At 38.2% G+C, this 22,715-nt stretch overlaps 1 protein-coding gene across 5 annotated transcripts in view; it reads right to left on the reverse strand.

Annotated features, from left to right (window-relative positions):
- Window positions 1-4,082: 4,082 nt before the first annotated feature.
- Window positions 4,083-22,715, reverse strand: part of ARMC1 (armadillo repeat containing 1) — a 31,502-nt gene continuing 12,869 nt past the window's right edge. For all 5 annotated transcript variants that reach the window (XM_069779430.1, XM_069779429.1, XM_069779433.1 and 2 more), the window contains 4 exons: window positions 9,245-9,434; window positions 5,676-5,792; window positions 5,519-5,593; window positions 4,083-5,084 (listed from right to left, as the gene is read on the reverse strand). In XM_069779430.1, the coding sequence (XP_069635531.1) occupies window positions 4,893-5,084; window positions 5,519-5,593; window positions 5,676-5,792; window positions 9,245-9,434 (574 nt within the window). In that variant the 3' untranslated portion in view covers window positions 4,083-4,892. The remainder of the gene's footprint in view (window positions 5,085-5,518; window positions 5,594-5,675; window positions 5,793-9,244; window positions 9,435-22,715) is intronic.

The following is a 22,715-nucleotide window of genomic DNA, read 5'->3' on the forward strand; positions in this document are numbered from 1 at the left end:
CCCTCCTCTCCCTCCCAACCTTCCCAGAAAAAGGAGTGTCCATGCTGGATCGCCTACCTGCCCTTCAAAGTTTAATACAAACCAACGCACTGTGGATTCTTCCCCGACGAAGGAAGCATGGCCAAAAGATCACACGATAAACGGGACATCTTCTTGTGCTATCACTTTCAACCAGTGCTATATATAGGGGGAGGAGGGGAGTTTAACCAAAACATGCTCTGGAAAAGTAAAAAGAAATACCACATTCATATCAGCTGTATGATGGGGTATATATGGGGAGTCTATAAAGGAGATCACACCTTCTTAGAGAAGTGTTAGTGATCAAAAACCACTAATGACATTAATTGCTGGAAGGGGCATAAACACCACTGATGGGGTGATGCTTTAACTTACGAGAAGACAGCAGATGCCTTGGGCACCTTATGCAGGTAGCACTGCTGAAATAAATCAAGTTGCACAAAGCTTTTGAAATATACCATAACATTTGCAAAGACAGCTAAATATTTTTGGGGAAACCAACTAGAAAGGGTGCTTGTTACCAGAAGTTTTTCCATACCTAGAACTTGAACAAATCAGTAAGGACTATTTTGAGAAGAAAACTGGCTTTCAACCATGCCTGGCTCACGATGCAATCCTATGTGTAACTCAGTAAGGAAAGTTGCTTATGACAGAGTTGACTTTTCTACTCCAGGCCAGAGGAGTTCACACAGTGCAAAGGCCTCTCTTAAAATGGAGAGCAGTTCAGCTTATTTTTGTAATGAAGCATGGACTAAGAATGAGAGATACCTTACAAAATTTTGCACTTCCCAGGATTCCTGAGCAATTTGGGTAAACAGACTCAGCTGTGCAGTCTACAAAATCAGGCTAGTACAAAAACACCTTTGTAAAGACCTTGTGTTACAGATGTTCTGTGTTTCTGTGGGATGTTAGGTGTGAACAGCATGCCAGCTAGCTCACCGTGGGCTCACACGCTAGCTCACCCTCCCCTCTCACCAGCAAACATCCAGAGGAGATCAGATAGCAGCCTTCAGATACTAACATAATAAACAACTTCTACCACGACAACTGGCACAAAAGTATGGTAAGAGTGTGCATCTCCTCCGAGATATTTTTGTATTTCCAGGCAACTGCTTTAATAGATCTTACTTTATTCCACAGGGGAAGCCCTAACTCTTCCAGTCACTAACAAGCCTAGTGCAATGCACATAGATGAACAATAACATGAAGAAACTTTAAAATAATGTAAATTCTGATGCGGCACATGCATCAGCTTACAGAAGTAGACCTTGCTCTCCATGTTTTAACCAATACACATGCAAAGTACTGCAAATTTAAATCAGCTTTTTTCAACCCTATTCAAAGCCTGCATGTAAAGCAGGCTAAACAAGTAGAGCATTGCTTGCTCTATGTAAACTGCAAGAAATAGGACAATTTCTTTTTGTAACAGCTTTATATTAAGCTTCAGAGCAGGAATCTTAACAGCCAGTCTCACCCCTGAGGCTAATTAGATGCCCTACCTCACTGAAGAGGTCTCTAGTGACCCCACCACTCGTCCCCTTTCACCAAATAACGTGCTTTCAACTTTTCCTGAAGAATTACAATCAGAATCAGAGATGGGCTGAGATGTTATTCTCATCTCTATCTTCATTTATTTTCAATCCTTAATTTTAACAAATACATTTGTTCCCATTTTAGGAACTCAGAATAATTAGGTACAGATGAAGAAACAGGAGACTATATGGTCCAGCCTTTGGCAAAATGAATACAGCAAGGAATGCTGCTGCTAATTTTTATTAAGTATGCTTTTAAACTCCGCTAGTTGACAGCTGGAGTGTTGTTCACAGGCAAAAAAGGAGCACGCACACTTTATTTTACATTGCAGGCAGTTACAGGAGTACTTCACACCTGCCAGTTTGCATCTGCCTAGGTATTCAATGTTTTCTTCCGAATTAGCCCCACGCAGTACTCTCCCCATCAGCTTACACGGCCTATGGCAAAACTCAGCAACATCAGCTATTTTTGTACGGAATAAGCCATAGGTGATTGTGGAGTGGGAAAGCTAGAGTATATTGTATTTCACAATACTGCAGAATGCTTACAGTGCTTTGACAGCTGTTCACAGAGGCACAGTTATGAGCCTCAATTTTGCCTCTACCTCTCCCATCAGCGTTTACTCTTATGAAGAAACATGGTAGTGATTATTCTATTATGCTGTACACGGCTATAACCCTAGGACAATTCAGGAGCTTAAACCATGATGTATGCAGCGGCTTCCTTGGCAATAGAGTACTTTGCAACTAGTGCAATGCGATACCAGTGCTCTGTCTCCCAGTTTAGCTTCTTTCTGGAAGCCTCTAATTTTTCAGTAATTTTTTTTTGGTCATGTCCTTAGGTCAGAGTAAAAGGGCTTTCTTATCCTTAATCTGACCTCTGAAAAAGTACAAGCATAAAATTAATGACTGTGTGCTGTGTCTTTATGTTTTCAAAATAAGAGGTTTCTCCAGGAATATTGATGATTCTTAATTTCCCTAATGAAATATGACCTACGCAGCATCAGTTATTTAAAAAAAAAAAGCCAATGTCCAAAAAACCACCTAAGAATGAATTTGAAACGATGTCTTTAAGTAGCTTCTACTTACATACTTTTTACAAAAACTTTGTTTAAAATGCAAGCATGTTCTAAACATACACAAAAGTTCTGTTGTGATATGCAAAGGTCTCACTATGACCTCTCTGTTAAATTAAAGATGAAAAAGATGTCCTTCTAATACCACAAATAGCTTAAAAGAATGTCAGAACATTTAAAAAGGCACTAGTCATATTTTGTTTAGTTATATTATTCTTTATTATTTTACAATATATTTCAAAAACTTTTACAGATGCCTTAAACTGTTCTACAAGAGCTGCAATACTGTCATAAAAGCACACCTACAGACCAAATGCACAAACAAGCTGTAATACCTATGGTATTGAACCATTAATATCCAAAGGGTGTAGTCTTTTAGTAAATAGATGTGCAGTAATGCAAATGCAAACAGATGTTAATGCAGAAAAATAAAACTCTGCATTCATGGCTATAGAACAGAGGACTTTTCAAACACATTTGGTACTGTAACATTCTAGACAGCAATAGGAGTAGTATTACATATTTAAAGCAATACATGCCCTGAAAAGCCTGTATTTTCAATCTGTGCGTGTAAACCTGAATCAAAAATAAACTAGATACATTAAAAAACATGAGACATCTAGTCTGCCAACAAGCTTTTGTTTCTTTTTTATCCTAGAATGACAATTAACTTGGGTGGGTGAACTCTGACCTGCATTATTTTACATTATCATTTCTTCAGCATTTCCATCGTATTATGACAGCCAGTGATTTTTTTTTTTTTTAATTCCTTATGCATAGGCACAGGGGAATAACTTTGATGCATTAGACCTTTTTTCTGAGTCTCCCAAGTGGTAAACATAATTAATATTATAGCAAATACATTACCACAAAAAAAGCATTGTATAATGATGTTTATAACATTATTTAAAGTTCTCAGCTGTATTTCTCTTGTGCAACAAAGCAGTGGCACTGCACTGATCGAGCACTGTGTACTGAATTCTCTCAGGCAGACAGTGTTTACTAACAGCTCAAATATATATTATTCTCTACCTACAGAAGTTTTGCTTTTATTATCACTTCTGGTCACAGAAATTACCAAGACATCTTTAAACCTATGCTGTCTGTAAGTAACAAGGTAAAGCCAATTGTTTGCATATGTTTTTAAGCCTATCCAAGCTGATGTACTTTCATAGGAGTCTCATGAAAGACATTAGGAGAACAGTAATTATGTATCAGATCTGTTAGGTAAAAAAAAAAATAAAAAGGGTTAAAGTAAAAATTTACGAGTGTGGCACTGTGGCAAAAGAGGCATTCAATTCTGCTTTATTCTTCAAGTTTAAAGTTTCAGTTACCATTAAACAGTTGCTACCAGTGAACACCATTGCTTAACCAAATACAGTCTACATCCCTCTATTCTCTGCAGACAGAACTGCAATGGGTTATCACGACGTTAGACCACAGCTTTTTTTGCTACAGTCTTCCCAGCTAGCCTAAACAGCAGTCAGTGGTATGTATTAGTTATATACATCAGTCACACCCATCATTACAAATATGTTCTAGTTTATTTACTGTACAATGTATGTATACATATTTGTGTTTATTCAATCCCTTATTTCTTAATCTCAAGCACTCCAATGGTTAAGGGCAGGCTGGAAAAAAATTCAATATACATAAAGGGGTTATAAATTTCAAGTCTGTAGTGAGTCTAGTTTAATAGCAAAAGGGGAACATCACGCTCATGCTGTGAACATGGTTGGCAAAAAAAAAAAAAGGGGGCGGGGGGCAAAAAAAAGAGGCAGACTGTATTTTTCTCTGGAGTCAAAATCTAGAAAATGAAACAAAGTAACGTTAGTCCAAAGGGATGCAGAAATAAAAAGGACATTTTACTTAATGCACAGCTAGAGCTATTAAGAATTTTCTTTCACAGAGGCCCTGAGACTTGAGTTAAATGGATTCTCCCTATCATGTGTTTCACGTGAAGTCAAACTTAAAGCTCTATACACATAAACATTTGGTATACAACAGTGGACCCATTTTTAAAAAGTGAAGCAATAAAATCTACACGAAAAACAAATGAAAGAACAATTTGATTGGAGGCCTCTGTGCTTTGACCCCTGCCCTATCAGGCTAAATGTCCAATAAAATGTAAAATGCAGCATACATTCGCTTAATCTAAAATTTTTGTGATGATTTATTGCAAATTGCACTTGGCAGTTCACCACACCAATGGAAAACTGGCCCCCCTGTTGGTTCATTCACACAGTCTTTTAACACCAAATACAAGTCACCAGTAGAAAGATCTCGATAGAAAGTTTGCTGCTGTGCTGAGCCAGCTTGCTGCACCTTCTGGGTGTGACCCAACACGAGACACTGCTTTGTCCTGTTCCTTAGTAGGGCTTTCATCTTCTGGTAAATATTCAGGTAGATCTGTATTCTGCTCTACTTCCACTGGAGTATCTTGGAATGGAACCAGCATCTGAGAAAACACAACAGATTAAAATTATGTCAAATGTGGTAACTTAAAAGAAGATACAGAAGAAAAGCTTTGTAACATGGAAAGAAAAATATCAAATAAATATATAGCCCTTTCACTGTAATTATGAAATAAAAACACTTCAGCAACTGCAGCCAAAAAAAAAAAAAAAAAGGTTCACTGTGATCCTTTTCATATCAGTAAGGAGAGAAATAATTACAGTATTTTTATCCTTCTTCTGAACAATAAGTTCTGTTAAACTGTTCTATGGATACATGTCCTGACATAGGATACCCTTTATTCTCCTTGTACTGTATGTGTAGCACTCCCACTTAGAAAATTTTGCCTGGCATCAGATGTTATGAGCACAGAGGTGCTGGTATTAAAGATACAGCCAAGCTAAAACAGTTGGTATTTAGAAAGATAACAAATCCTACCTCCTCACCACTTTCACTTTTCACAACTTGCTGTGCCTTCATAACTTTCGTTGACGCTATTGCCGTTGCCAATGCCTGCAAGTACACAGAAAAAACCAACAGCTTAGTGTGACACTATGCAATAATGTGAGGATCTGGAGGGTTATTGAGCACTTACCTCTGCTTTTAAGTCTGAGCGAATTCGGACCACACACCTTTGAACAGCCATTTGAAAGGTAAAACTAATAACACCTTTAATTTTCAACAAGGCTTCTTCACAAAGATTCCTTCGAGACTGAAAAACAAACAAACACCCCACAACTAAAGTACTTTCATAATATACCATGAGAAAATGCTCACAATTAATTGTTAAGGAATTCCTGTATGTCTGAGGGCAGGTGGTTATTCAACCACATTTTTGTAAAAGAAAAACTAAGACTTGTATTTTAGTGCACAAATATTAGACTCTCTTGCCACAAAAAAAAAAAATGCTTACACATTAGAAGTCAAAGAAGGATGGAATCAACTGTAAATAATTAGAGAAAAGTGCTGAAAAGCAAAGAATGTTTTTCTCCGTATGATCAGCTAAACAGTCCCCTCTGGTTAAGTTCTGATTGACTGAAGTGCTCATTGATGAGTAGTTAGTGTTTAAGTTGCTATTTATCAGACACCTTGCCTCCATACTGACTGAATGCATCAAAGCAGCTGTTGTATCTTTCAGCTGCTTCATCTGTGGCAGCTCACAGACATTACTGCACAGCATAAGCTTAATTCTTATTTCAAAGGGAAAATATTTGGTTGATAACCCACAGAACGTTATGTTTAAAGCAAGTGACATCACCTACTGTGCTGTAACATTACATTGACCTGTACTAGTTGCATCTATTCTACATTATCTTAGAATGTTCTATTTTTTTTTTTTTCCTTTTAATATTTGCACAAGATGGTTGTAACAAAAAGGATTAAAATATACTTGGAGAGACTGCTAGCACAGAAGGGGAAAAAAGAAAAGATGCACTGTACCAGAAATAAACTGACAGCCTTTCACAGGTTCAAAATAATGATGTATTTAACTTTTACTGCAAGTTTCTGCAAGGTTTTAAATAATAAGTTATTTCAAAGCATATTTGTATTAGTTATCAAATAATCACTGGTTGGTATTTGGGATAGTTTCATGCACAAGTAAATGAAATTCTTTTAATCTCTAGAAGAACTAACCAAAACGGGGTTTTTTTAGCAGTTTAGCATATATATTGAAACAATGCATTTGTGTAAGTTTATGTATTGAAATAATTAACATTTTTGAGATTTACAAAAATAACTTTGCCAGATAGGCTACCTTTCCTATATACAGGAAATATTTGATGCAAAGATGATAGGCTGCGTCACATGAGTGAAAGTTGAAACTACTTTTGGACATAAGAAGCAACACATTCATAGCTTATTAGCCTAAACAAATAATTTATGCCTACATGGGCATATAGCAATTCTGTGACAGAATTTGGCTTTTTACTCTGAAATCCCAGGTTAAATCACAGGCACCTCAGCTTAATTCAGAATGAGGCTTTCAGTGATCAGATAACTGGTGAATCACTTCTTAAAGACAAAACTTACCAAGGTCCAGACTCCTTAAAAAGCTGGAAGCTTGGCAGTCACCAGCCTTGCTGCACAAATGTCTTTTGCAAAGTATGTCTAACTATGGCAGTTAGGCACAAACCCCAGCAATACGCAGCTAGACATCTTTCTGCATGGTACTCCTGAAGCATGGGCACAGGGTGGGACAGGTGAAATTTAGGTTATTTTCTTGCACACCGAACCCTGATTACCATACGCTAACAAATACTACTAAAATGTACAGACTAGAAAACTTACTGAGGGGGATGCCACAGAATACCGAAGTATTGCTTCATTTTTTCCTTTTTTTTTTTCCAAGCTTATCATCAAATTTGATAATTAATAAAGACATCTGACCCCACACTAAACAACAAATGACCTTTCCCCTCCCTTCCTGAAATAATGAATATCTACTATTTGAGGTTTCAAAATCCACAAGCATTTCTAGGATTTACAATCAGTACTAACAGCAGCTTCTTGTTTCAAATCTAAATGACAAAACACAGGGAAACTGAGAACACAGTTTTTACAGCCCTGCATTTATTTACTGTGCCTTTTAACAAATGTGCCACCTAATATTCTTTGCCAGTTAAGTCAGTAATAAATTGTTGAAAGAAACTAAGCCACTTCTACTGTTCACATCCCTCATCATCCTCCCAGTCCCAACTTACCGTGACATTTAAAATAGCATTATAGGGATGTTTAACTGCTGAGTGAGCACCTGGAGTATCACTAACATTTCTTTAATCATCTGATGAAATACAGAGCTATGTACACTAGCCATCTCCAGCCACTGCACAGTCAGATTTTTCATTTCTTCAACAACGAGCTAAGAAAACATGCTGGTGTGCTCTAGGCAACTACAGAAGCCTGCAGTTTTGCTCTCTGGAGCTGAGTATCTAAATATCCTATGCTTTTTCAGAATACCTTTGCCTCAGCATTTAAGAGAAACTCCACAAATCTCAAGAAGTTCCATTTGTCGAAGAACACAAAGAAACACTTTTAAGATAGAATCAGACTATAGCCAGAATATCTAACTCACAAAGTAGATGTGGATGAAATTTCTTGCTTGGAGATACCTGTGAACAAACAAACCAACTACAAGCTTAAAAACAAAACAAACAGGAGACAACTGATTGGACTGAATTAAAAAAAAATCAGAGTACAAAAGCAAATGGTGTTGACAAAGCACTGCCTTTCTAGACAGAGCAAGTGCTGGAAGGACAAAACTGTAAAAAATATTTACTTTGTATAAAGTGAGCTAGAGCAGCATGTTATTTCGAAAGGAATTAACTATGGTCTTATGAAAACAGTACGACGGGTATGCTGTTGATAAACTGGGCCTGTGGACACGCTTACTTGGCAAAATGTAAAGCAACAAAGCAAAGGATCAGGTTTGATCATTTAAAATGGGTACAAAACTGAAGATACAGAGTCCGGAGGGCACTTGTGGATAACATGCTTAAACAGTCTACATGCTGTTTGGCAGCCGTAAAAAGGCAAACATGGCCCTGGGGTGTTATCTACAGGGGTATGGTAGATAAATCCGTAGAAGTTATTCTGACATTACATAAAGACTCAGTGAGACCTCATTAACTCAAATGCCATTCTGGTCACTACAGTAGAAAAGATCTCACAGACAATGAAAAGATGTAGCAAAACCAGCTCAAAGAAAATACAGCATTTCTAAATTAAGAGTAATAAAAAAAAAAAAACCAAAACAAAAAAAACAGTGTCTGAAATCTCTCATATCTAAAAGGAAACTTTTTAGTTTGACACACCAATGCAACCACAAGATATCTTTAAGTGAAACCGCTGAAGGTACCTTGTTTATTCCATTCTTTCTTGAAAAGGGAAAGAAAATTAGGAGAAGTGGAAATAGAATAGGGTTTTTGTTTTTTAGAGTAATTAAAAAGCCATCAAGGAAACTGCCTTAAAACATCTTCCTTAGATATTCTGAGTAAGCTCAATTTATGCAAGATTTTATACATATCTTGTGATTCAAAATATGATTCACGGAAATTGCTGACAATTGACAATGCCACACAAGTAGCCCGAATACGTTATTTCTGTGGGCAAAATACATCTCAGTACTGCATGTCTTATTTACATAAATGCTGAAGGTTTCCTTACCGAATCATCAAGGCCATCTATATGCAAAACCACTGTCTTGGCACGTTTATTTGTGCTGCCAAGGAAAAACTGTGCTTTCCGTCGACGATAATTCATCTCATTCACATTGTCCATGTCTGACATGTTGGAAGACTGAAGGATATCATAGACTTCAGAAGCTAAAAGTTTAGTCTCTCCCGGTGTAGTGGTCCTTAAAGAAAAAATAAATTAATATTTGCAAATATTTGTTTTTACATTAGTACTCCAAACAGCTGCTGATTATGTCCTTGCAACAGGAATACTCCACGTGCTACAGAAATACAATTATGCAGTCACCACAGAGCAAAAATTTTAAAAGGGGAGAAGAAAAATTAGGTAAAACTATTTCCTTCCCATACTCCAATTTTTTTGTCCATCTGTTAATTCTGGTATCATCACAAAAAAGTCTGTGTTCTCAAACAACACGAATACAGTTTACATCAGTCTGACAACTACAAACCAAACATGGTAGTAGATGGCTCAGTACACCACCATTACATTGTTTGCATCAAGCTTTTTTTTTTTTTTTTTAAAACAAAAGATCTCCAACTGCCTTGTGATACATTTCATTTCCCAGTTTCCTTGGTACATAATAAAAATAATTTCACTGTAATCTTTCCAAATTTTTTCTTCTCCAAAGTTATTGAGCACGAACAGCAAAGCAGAATCCCAGATTTCTTTGAAGAATCCAAAGGTTATTTCTGATTAGACTAAAATTTATGGTATGAACTATATGATAGTATTTTTTTAGATAGAAAAAAAATGTAGATAATAGACCGAACATATATTAATTTCTTATGATTAAAACTAATTTTAATAAGGTACTAATATAAATCTGTTGTCCAAATTCAGCCCTGTTTTAATTATGCCAGTGATTTAACGCAATGTACAGAAACAAAATCATTACCACAACAACTTGCAATTAATCTTAAAATGATGCATGACAGCTTTGCTGCTTTGTTTAGCAAACACTAAGTAAGTAACAAGTACCTTTAGATTTATTTTTTTTTCCATTTGACTTCCTTAATTACCATACATTAAACACGTTTTCCATTCTACCATATGGGCAAGAAAGAACACTGAAGCAAGCATGTTAGGAGCTCTTAACTTCTGCGGGTCCCAGCTAACCTTTTTTTTTTTTCCTTTTTCTTTTTTTCCCCCCTCCCTTTCCTACACCTTGTTTTGAACAGCACCATTTGGAAAGGAAAACAAAAATGTGAGTTCTTGTGATCATTCAGTACATTGATAGCATCCAAAGAAAAAAATGAAAAAAGAAAAGGGGGTAATAAGCAAACAACCAAGACCTAAAATAGCAAAGCATTTCAGCATATGTTCAACTTTAAATACATGCTTACATTCTGCTTTCCTACAGTGAAAAATACGCTTATGTTAATTCACAGAAACAAGTGCTGGGAACTCAAAGATTTCAACTTCAACCTTCCACGATTTATTAGATAAAGTAATAGAATAGATGATAAAGTCATGCAAGCTGATGTCTTGAGGTAGTAATACATTAGCTTGTGCAAAAGTGACCATCGAGATACTAAGAAATTCACCCACCCATTAGTTTTGGGAAATTCTAACAATAACAACAATCCTGATTTACAATAGGGGATTTTTTTTTTGTTAAGTTTAAATACAGTTAACTAAGCACACTATTGAAAATGTCACTATCCTACTTACAGCACCCACTATGCTGTTGGTAAGTTTTTGCTTGAATACAGTTGTACTATTGCATCCCAGGGTTAAAAAAAATTCAGAAAGACAAATGAGAAATAAAATATACTTAATATTAGCCATAATATATATACATATATATACACAAACAAGAAAGAAAGAGAATTTAAAGTTATCAATATGCCAACAAATATAAAATATGCAAGTGCCTAAAAGTAAAAAATCAACAGTGATTTTCATACATGTTTTGCGCTCTCAACATTATAGTTGCCATAGTTCTTGGAAAACTAATGACCTAAGATTAACTGTACTATTGAAACAACCTGTTGATTTGAAAACACAAATTTGAATCTGCTCTTATTCGATACAAGTATTCTAAGATATCCCTAAACTAAGTCTATACAGGTAAGTGTTATGTGCATGCACAGACACACTTAAACAAACTACTTGGATAATTTCCTGTATTTTTCCAAACAGAGGACTACTACTATCTACCACTAAGTTACAGATGATAACTCTAGTTACCCCTTTTACATTTAAGGAAGAATTTTTTTATGATGAGGGTGGTGAAACACTGGAACAGGTTACCCAGAGAGGCTGTAGATGCCCCATCCCTGGAAACATTCAGGGTCAGGCTGGACAGGGCTCTGAGCAACCTGATCTAGTTGAAGATGTCCCTGCTCGTTGCACGGGGGGTGTGGACTAAATGACCTTTAAAGGTCCCTTCCAACCCAAACCATTCTGTGATTCTATGATGATACTAGATACTAGATACTTTTTAAAGAAAAAAGTATCTATCTGGAAGTCAGTATAGTAAACCCGCTCTATTGTAAAGCCAAGGTGACATTCAATGCTGACTCTGTTTCTTTATACACTATATTGGTAACAAAAAGATAAATACAATGAAACTACATGTAAAATTAAAACATAGTAGAATAGTGAAAGTTTTTTTAAAAAATAAGGCTAACACATGGGCTGTGGTTTTGTTGCCTGAAATAAGAAAAAATTGCAACATTAAGAGAAGAGTATTCTGAGGACACTGACACAGGCCTTCCCAGCTCCTCCACATCAGCAGTTTCAGATACAACTGCTCACAGCTGTCCGACCCAGCCTCCTGCTACCCTCAGAGCAGCAGAAGGGAACTCTTGCTCATCTTTCCGCCACCTGCATTCACACTCTAGCACAGCACTTTATTCACCATTGAAGGTGCAGGTATGTACTATGAAGTCACCATGCAGTTAGAGATTGTTTGAGAAAAATCAGTCAATCACTGGAACAACCTCCCTAGGGACATGGCAGAGTCCTCATTGTTGGAGTTTTTCAAGATGCAATTGGACAGGGCACTAGACAGTCTCATCTAGGTTCTCTTTCCCAGGAAAGGTCAGACCAGATGATCTTTCAAGGTCCCTTCCAACCTGGGCTGTTCTATGATCAGTGTTCTGCTACCCTGCTAGGGAAATGGTAGTCTCTAATTAGAGCAGACTAACAGAGGTGGTAACTTCAGCAAGACTCAGAAGATGCCTGTCAGACACCCAAACCTTTAATTTTCACTGTCTTCTTGAATTCCCGTCATCCTAGATTGCTGCCTGTCTTTCCACTACGTTCAACCAAGGCTGGCTGTATGAGTAATATGAACACAGAATCTGAGTGACATGTGCTGTATCTGTCAGAAGAAGATAAAAGAAATAGTTCTCATTTTCTTCACAATTAAAAAGAACTTTGTAAACATGGTCCAAGTGCTGCAGAGGTTTTATTAGCATAACAAGACTTTTAAAAAAGTTTTAGCTAAACTTAAAGGACATGAAAATTAGTGGCTACAACTCCAAAGGTATATGTGATGTGGGTTGAGTATGCATGCTTGGAAAGACTGTGTAAGCACCTTATAGCATTATGGCTGTACAACCAACACATGACTTAAGTATATACACAGTATAATAAATTATAATAGAAGGGCCCTGACAATCTTCCTAGCATAGCTGCATCTGATGTAAAGGTAACATAGAAAGTTATGTTTCTTCCTTTAGAAAAAGCACAAAGGCTGAGAAAGACTAATGTAGTGGATTTTCTCCTTTTGGAGAAAGACAAGATATAAATACATGTATAAATATATACAGGGGGGTTATATATATATATGTGTGTGTGTATGTGTAAAAGACCACCTTATCCTTTTTAAAGCTCTATAATGTTTTATGCATATATTTTAAAATAAACATATATGTACATATACATATGTGTGCATTACATACACACTCCTTTATCAGAGGAAACAGATGCTACCATAACCCTGCTCAAAGTACAGCAGACCCTGTGCACAAGCACAGAAACTATTACATGCATTTCCTTAGTAGCATACATTGTGCTCTAAAGACACACTAGCCAAACAGATAACGAACATACTACAATGGCATTTCATTAGAGTGTTTCTACTGAGTTTATAACCTAAAGACAGGAGGTTTTCAAATTAAAGAGAGTATTTTTCTTTACCAGAGATTCAATTACATCCCAGATTCCATCAAAAGGAGAAGTGTCATTTAATTCCAAAAGTCTCACTTCTACAGTGATGCTGCTTTTGGTTGTACTTGCTGTTTGTCCATGACCCACAGTAAGACGACAAAGTTAATTACCCATTCATGAAATTTCAAGGCTCTTGATAATCACCTCGACCCCTGGGAAGGTGATGGAACAAATCTGGAAACCATCTCCTCCAGGCACATGAAGGACAAGAAGGTGACCAGGAAGAATGAGCATGGATTCACAAAGAGGAAGTCATGCCTGACGACCCTGATAGCCTTCTACAATGAAATGACTGGCTTCACAGATGAGGGGAGAGCAGTGGATGTTGTCTTTTGACATTGTCTCCTGTACAATTCTCACACAGAAGCTGATGAAGTATTGACTGGGTGAACAGACAGCAAGGTGGACTGAAAACTGGCTAGATGGCCAGGCCCAGAAGGTGGTGATCAGGGCCATGACATCTAGCTGGAGGCCAGTATCTAGCAGTGTACCCCATGGGTCAATACTGGATCCAATTCTGTTCACCATCTTCATTAACAATGTGCATGATGGGGCAGAGTGGACCCTCAGCAAGTCTGCAGATGACACACAACAGGAAGGAGTGGCTGATATACCAGAGGGTCATGCTGTCATCCAGAGGGACCGCTACAGGCTGGAGAAATGGGTTGACAGGTACCTCATGAAGTTCAACAAGGGGAAGTGCAAAGTTCTGGACCTGGGGAGGAACACTGCCAGGCACCGGCACAGACCAGGGGCTGGCCAGCTGGAAAGCAGCTTTACAGAGAAGGACCTGGGGGTCCTGGTGAGCATGAAGTTCAACATCAGCCAGCAACATGCTCTTGCAGCAAAGGCAGCTAATGGCATCCTGGGCCGCATTAGGAGCGGTGTTGCCAGCAGGTCAAGGGAGGTGATCGCACCCCTCTACTCAGCACTGGTGAGGCAACACCTGGAGTGCTGTGTCCAGGTCTGGACTCCCCAGTACACAAGAGATATGAACATGCTGGACAGTCCAACAAAGGGCAAGGAAGATGATTAAGGGGCTGATGAGGAAAGGCTGAGAGAGCTGGGACTGTTCAGCCTGGAGACTGGAAGGCTCAGGGGGGTATCTTATCAATGCATATAAATATCTGAAGGGAGGGTGCAAAGAGGACGGAGACAGGCTCTTTTCAGTGGTGCCCAGTGCCAGGACAAGAGGCAATGGCACAAACTGAAACACAGGAGGTTCCCTCTGAACATCAGGAAACACTTTTTCCCTGTGAGGGTGACTGAGCACTGGCACAAATTGCCCAGAGAGGTTGTGGAGTCTCCCTCCTTGGAGATATTCAAAAGTCATCTGGACATGGTTCTGGGCAATATGGTTTAGGCAACCTCGCTCGAGTAGAGGATTTGGACCAGATGACTTCCAGAGGTCCTTTCCTACCTCAGCCATTCTGTAAGTCTGTGAACACACATTACAATTTGAGAAGTCATTAGGTAAATTCAAACAGCAATGTACATGGAGCATATCCAATTTTACCTACTTGGAGATACCTATTTTTTCAGGTTAAGAGTATTTTAGAAGTTAGGCTTTTATGTAAGTAAAGCAAAAATGTATTTAATTTTCCTGCCAACTACTGTCCTTACATATTATTTTCCAAAGAGTTTTGCATGACAGCTTACATAACTCTAATGCACCTGATAATTAGACTGAAACATAAGCAGCTGTGTTATTTTGATTTCAGAAATTTCCTGCTCCTACATTTAGACTTACAGTTCACCACTCAGTCCTAAATTGTTTTATCTTAAGGCATCATGAACTAAAGGCAAGGCCAGATGGAAAAGGGGAGGCTTCATTCTCAAAGTCATTAAACAATTTGCCAATTGACATTTCAAATGTTTTCACCGTAGCTTATAGCATGATCTTACTAGCCACAGTCATCAAGTTATTCAGCTTATTACACGTTATAAAAAAAATTTAGGCACTTCTAGTACAAAACTTAAAAATCCAATAGTTTACCAATTCAAACATGATGTTGATTTTAGGAAAACACTGCTCCAAGTTTTCTCCCTTGATCTAAAGCATTTTTTCGTAATTCTACTTAGCACAGCAATTGTATTCAATAAATTCAGTATAGAGTCAAAAATTAGATCACACAGGAATATCAAAGAAATATTTTAATCTCAAGTCATCTCAAAACATAGATCAAAATGTCAATGTATATAAGCTCACTCAGGAGTTTACATTTTTACTCTCTCTCTTAACCAAATCTGATGTAATTTCAGCTTTGTACAAATGGACCTTTTTCCCCAGGGGTGCTAGGGAATAAGAGAGCCAAAGACAGACAGACCATTCTCAACCTCTAGCTTTAGAAGGGGGCATCACTTACACCTCAGGATACATGGAGAAGAGCTACAGCTCATTCCCTGCACAAGGCTGAGAAACCTCTGTGAGACGAGGGCAACCAGAGGTAGACTCTTTCTATCATACAACAGCCCACTTCCCAAAACTCTGTTAAAATCCAAGCAAGGAAAATTATATACAAGAGCATTTGCAGTATACCACCCATACACATGTAATATAGACTTCCACATACGGAGTGTCTGTACTATATATATTTTCAGTATGCATGGCCCCATAAGTGAGGGGCACGGCATACAGCCTTACAACTCATGGAGAAAGGCTGTTACAGCCAATCAGAAAAGGTGGACATGCATTGTATGGGTCATCACTATGCTCTTGCTCGTGAGTACTTGAGAAAGCAACACACAGAAAAATTAATATTAAGAGCAGGTCTGTAAAAGCAAAGAAAGCTAGCAAAGGAAGTGGTGAAGGAAAGATTAACCCAGCCCACAAAAATAAGGAAATAGATCTCAACCTTTTAAAGTCAGTTCAGGTAAAGTTTCCTCTACTGACATCTCAAGGAGTTTACATACTAATGGAAAAATACTACCTTACAAGCACAGATCTTTAAAATAAATTAAAAAAAAAAAATCCACCACACAATTCAAGACTAACAAACATGAAGAGTTTGAAGAATAAAAATGTCTTCATTATCCAAGTCAAGGCTGAGATATTTGGCAAGACCTCAGCTGAATCCCATACCAAATAACCTACTCATAAATTAAAAGTAAAAAACAACTCAGATTTAACTTACAGTCTTATCACAGAAAAATCCAAAGCAAGTCAGTGAATGTAACAAAGGACTGAATGTATCATTTTTCTCCAGAATACTAGTTTGAGAGACTCCATTTCCAGAATGACCCAAACACCTTTCCAAGAAGTTTGAGAAAACTTACAGTCACATAGAAGTAGATATTTTCACTTGATCCCAATCCTTTTCATACATGCAAGTACTGCCCCTGTAAGGCAGAACAAACATTTTTCCCTACAATCCTACGTACTGATATTTTAAACCATCGTTTTAGTTCTGTAATGAACCTCATTCACTGCAATAAATGTAGTATCGTATATCACACAAAAAGCACAAGTAAGAATTTAATGCACTGGCATGAATTCTGTCTAAATACATTGTTGGGTAAATGCAGCTGTATTAAAAACCTTGAAGTATATACTTGGTAGAGATTTATCATTTGATTTAATTATGGTTAAAAAATGGGTAACAAATTGATATTCACATCAGCTATGCCTTAAGACCACTGATGTATTTGCTTCCAGGTGACCAACTTCTTTCAGAGCCCGTTCTTCCTATATTTAAGACAGAAATTGTCTCTACCAATAACTAAAGGGAGCAGTAATCTGCAAAGAATTGCTACATTCTGTAAGGGTGGGTGGGAAATCACTAATCCTTAATTCTAGAAGTGAGACACAGTGATTGACATGGTTTTGATGAAACTTTGAGCATGAATGACAAGCCTAAAGAAAGAGCATGGTATTAGAGAAAAAGCAATCTGTTTCAAGACAGTTATCTGATCTGGCTGTTTTCTGGCTGTTCTGCTCCAGTGCCAGGGCAAGATTCTTTGTTATCTTCAAGAATGCTGCTCTTTCTTGTGAGCTTTTAGTGAATCCCATGATATGGTGGGCTCACGAGCATATGGCTGCTCTCCTGACTCATTCCAGGCAATGGGCAAGTCATTTGAAAACAACTTGAAAAAGAGCATTACTTCAGTGCACACTTTCTCACAGTCCCTGTACGGTGCTGTTACCACGCTACCCACTACAGTACACCTCAGTTCCCTCTAGCTCCAAAACACCCAGTAAAGAACAGATAACATTATACAGCAGCTAACAAAAAGGATTACCACCTGCTTTCTTAAAAAGAAAGAAGTCAAAATCCTCAAGAATATAGACAGCAGGATCCTTATGTTGGCTAACAACAACATATCAAGCTGTATTGGGTTTGTGTGGCAAGGTTTTGGTAGCAGGGGGCAGGCTACCGGGATGGTTTCTGTGAGAAGCTGCTAGAAGCTTCCCCTATGTCCCATGGAGCAATGCCAGCTGGCTCCGAGACAGACCCGCTGCTGGCCAAGGCTGAGCCCATCAAGTGACAGTGATAGTACCTCTGGGATAACGTATTTAAGAAGCGAAAAAAAGTTGCTGTGGCAGAGAAACTGCAGCCAGAGAGAGGAGTGAGAACATGTAAGAGAAACAACCCTGCAGACCCCAAGGTCAGTGCAGAAGGAGGGGGAGGAGATGCTCCAGGTGCCAGAGCAGAGATTCCTCTGCAGCCTGTGGGGAAGACCATGGTGAGGCAGGCTGTCCCCCTGCAGCCCATGGAGGTCCACGGTGGAGCAGATATCCACCTGCAGCCCAGGGAGGACACCATGCCAGAGCAGGGAGATGCCAAAGGAGGCTGTGACCCCGTGGGAAGCCCGCGCTGCAGCAGGCTCCTGGCAGGACCTGTGGCCCCGTGGAGAGAGGAACCCACGCTGGAGCAGGTTTTCTAGCAGGACTTGTGACCCCGTGGGGGACCCACGCTGGAGCAGTCTGTGCCTGAAGGACTGCACGTCGTGGAAGGGACCCACGCTGGAGCAGTTCATGGAGGACTGTCTCCCATGGGAGGGACCCCCACACTGGAGCAGGGTAAGAGTCTGAGGAGTCCTGCCCCTGAGGAGGAAGGAGCGGCAGAGACAAGGTGTGATGAACTGACCCCAACCCCCATTCCCCGTCCCCCTGCGCTGCTGGGAGGGAGGAGGTAGAGAAAATTAGGAGTAGAGTTGAGCCCAGGAAGAAGGAAGAGGTGGGGGGGAAGGTGTTTTAAGATTTGATTTTATTTTTCATTATTCTACTCTGATTTGATTAGTAATAAATTAAGTTAATTTTCCCCAAGTCGGGTCTGTTTTGCCTGTGATGGTAATTGGTGAGTGACCTCTCCTTGTCCTTATCTCAACCCACAAGCCTTTTGTTATAATTTCTCTCCCCTGTCCAGTTGAGGAGGGGGGTGATAGAGCAGCTTTGGTGGGCACCTGGCATCCAGCCAGGGTCAACACACCACACAATCATAGCAGCGGGTTAACAACAGGAAAAATAATTCATAGGCATAGAACAGGAAGAACAATAGAACCTGTAGGACTGGGCGATTTTGAAGTGACACAGTGAGCTACAGCGCTATGAATCTCCAAATCCAAAACCGAAGCAGCTGGACCGCTTGATGAACCTACATACAGCCTGAGTGCAGTTGTGTTATGTGACTGCATTCTGATGGTATCAACCATGTGCTGACTACATGTCACCTTTGTTTACTACAAGGCTGTCACACCACGGAAACAAGGCAAGGTCAGACAGACTTTCCTAGAATGCTTTCCAAGATGCCTGCCACTTGGCAAGTCTTCCAGACCCTACTCACATTACTAGCTGTGAAAATTTGACCAGGAGACACTAAACTAAGAAAAGTTTGGAACAGAACGAGGAAACCTGATGTCTTGAAGTTGATTTTGTACTAAACAAGTGATACCTTACTGAAATTAGGAGTGAGGATTGGATTTCCCAGTGCCACTTCCAGCTCAATTTAAGTCACACGCCTACTGACCCTGGAAATTTAGAGAAACCCCACGTAAATGCTGGGATGTTCTGAAGACTGCTGAAAAACAAAAAAGCCTAAACATTAAATATAACTTGTAAATCTGAGTAAAAATCACAGTACAATCCCATTAACTGCTGTAAAATCAGCAACTGTGATATAATCTTAAACATTTACCAAACTGAGTAATTACCCATGCTTAGAAGATTTCCCTGATTCATTCTATTGTCCTCTGATCACAAGAGGAGAACAAACTTTCAAGAATGGGATAACAGATTTGAACATATGCCATATGTTTAACCCAGCTATTCATCTAATTTTGTTTAACTCTTGCTATTTATATGCTAAATGGAAGATCAACTTTTGATCTTCCACAGCTTGGTATCTACCATATGGACATATTCTCCATCTCAAAAAAAAAAAAAAAATCAAGGCCTGTTACTCAACTAAACTCAAAAGGCTTCAGAGTAGCATTTGCTAGACAAGAGTCTGCATAACAGACACAAACTCCATGTTGAATTTCACAGTAGCTAGTTGCAACATCTTGCCTGCTAATGAACAGTAATAATTTAATGGATTTATATGGCAGAAATCACATTTATTATACAGCTTCATTGGGGTTAAAAAAAAAAATCGTAAGGGTAGCAACTCTCTCTGGTCCTTTTTGGTGGCAGATATCAAATACTGGCATTAAAAAGCCAATCCTTCCCAGTAATAATGCTGTAGGAACCAGGTAGAAGTATTGACAGTGCTGGAATTAGGCTCTGTACTGAGGCATTTTAGGAATGTCTTGAAGGAGCCAAATACCACTTCTTGTATTATCAGCATGCTAATAGCATTAAGTATATCATATAATAATATATGATGATAGTATATTATTGTCAGGAAAATCCTTTTATGTCTTTAAAAAACCACCACAGTTTATTTTAATTTTGAGAAGTAAACTTCATCTATTTCCCTGAAATCTACTGGGAAAAGTAAAAAAAAATAAATAAAAAAATAAAAAAATGTTTGCAAACTTACAGATAAAGGCTTCTCTAAACAAAACCTGTGTGAATAATAAGAATTAAACTACAGCACCAACCTGTACCAGAGCAAAAAAATGCAGGTGGTGTCTATGTAGGCATATCTGTGTGTAAGCTTTGTATTCGACTCATTTGCCAATATAGTTAATCTACTCAGCAGAGACTTGAAGTAGGTAACTTTGAAAGCAACGACGAGTTAAACATCTTGTTTTCATACTCTTGAACTACTTATTTGTTGGCACTGGATTTTTTTTTTTAAAGCAAGCTAGTATCAGCAGCTTCACTGCTAGCCAGAGGGACAGCAGTATGCAAAATAGGTTGAAGCATGCACCAAGGTTTTAGAAAAAAATTTGTGTGAACTTGATCATGTACTATGTAATTACAGAATGCACTAACAATTTTCATTTGTTCCAAGTTATTACATAGGATACCTGCAAAATTCAATGGAAATCATGCAGAAGAAGATATTGTAGCATGTACTGCAAAACAACAAAGTACAAAAACACATTCCTGAATAAAAATACATCTAATTCAGAATAACATATTTACTTTGCATTAGTTGTTCCAGAGTAAAATTCACTTTCTTCTGAAATAACAGCTCCATTCCGAAACTGCTAATGAAGACTGTTTCATCATTAATATTTTTTGAGGCATTTCCCTTTGTGGCACTTATTGCCTGTAATACCCACATGAAACTACGCAAGTTCTAATCATACACCAGCACCTTACTGTGTTTCTTGCTTGAGCAGCATTCGGGAAGGGGGCAGGAGGTAATCCAGACACTTATGGTTTAACAGAAAAAAAAAAATCTGCAATTTTTGGGGGACATATCAAGAAAGCGGTGCATTAACTGCAAGTGCTGCACAGAAACCAGTAACAAAAGTAGCTGGTCCGCTGTTTCCTTTGAGTGTGCAATGTATTGAACTAGTATACCAAAAGCTAGTTTATTGAACTATTATTTTATTGAACTGGTATACTAAAAAGTCTACAGATGTATAGTACCTGAATTAAATTGAGACAGACATCAGATGATGAAAAACTGCACAACCAAGAGTCCTGATACAGATACCAGATACCAAATGGAATGTTACAAAGTAAAAGTAGCAGCTTGGAGAGCAAAAAGTGAAATCAAACTGTATTCCTGACAGCAGTCAAAAACATTATAATAGAAATTACACACATGACAGAATGAAAAAAATAATACAAACACGAAAAAGCCAAATCTAGAGGTTGACAACCACCTAAACTGTTGAGTACAGAAATAGTACTGACTGTATAGAGCTCACAAAGAAAGTTGCATGCAAGAAGAAACATTGACTTTGTAATACCTCTGACTACAGAGAGGACCCCTGATTAAAAAAACAAAACAGAACATCAAAAGTACATCGAAAGAACATCGAATACATCTTGTAGGGCACAGGGCAGACCATTCCATTTGGTCACACTTTCATATTTTTCCTCAGTGACCAATTCTACACAAACAAACAAAAACAATAAGCTCATCCTAAATTGCACCTCTCATAATAAACCTTTAGAACAGTTATTTGACTGCTAATTTCTATTAACCCCTGCAAAATATAAACCCACAGTAATATTTCAACATGTAAATTACTACTAGCTACATGTGCATTGTTGGCAGTCAAGTCTTGGACTATTCTTAGAAACAACATCCATCTTTCCAAGCCCTTAAATCTTATCTTCTTATCTCACAAAACCCACAAGATTCTCCCAGAAAGCCCATTACATCATGACTAAAGTCCAGGTTAACACCAATGCTGTAAAACTAGGATTTTACACCATTTCTTTACTTAATGCTTTTTATGCTTTATTTATTATTACTATTTGTCCCTGTGCCTGCATCTCTGTGTTGAGATCATGACTTCCTATATGCTTCATAACACTAAATATTCTACAAATACAAAGGAATACAAAAACGGTCTTGAAACGTTTTAAAAAAAAAATTGCTGAACTGTGAGAAAGTCTGAATTCTTGTTAGTTTGTCATGACCCCCAAGCAAAAAGAGCAAGAACTTTTACTGAGTACATGCCTTACTGACCTAGGTAGCCCACAGCATTGAACCCATCCTCTCCCCTGCACCTCCACTCCTTCCTATAAATAATCTCCAAATACCAGGAAGCTGTTTGACAGACAAAAGGAGCACTCAGAACAAACAACATGGTATATTTAAAGAGGACATACTGATGTTTCCTACATTTCCTAATATTTCATTGGGGTTTTTTGGCAGAGGATGCTTTTTCAAAAATAACTTCAAAAAACAAT

Source organism: Haliaeetus albicilla, chromosome 3 (genome assembly GCF_947461875.1).
Source record: "Haliaeetus albicilla chromosome 3, bHalAlb1.1, whole genome shotgun sequence".
Lineage (NCBI taxonomy): Eukaryota > Metazoa > Chordata > Aves > Accipitriformes > Accipitridae > Haliaeetus > Haliaeetus albicilla.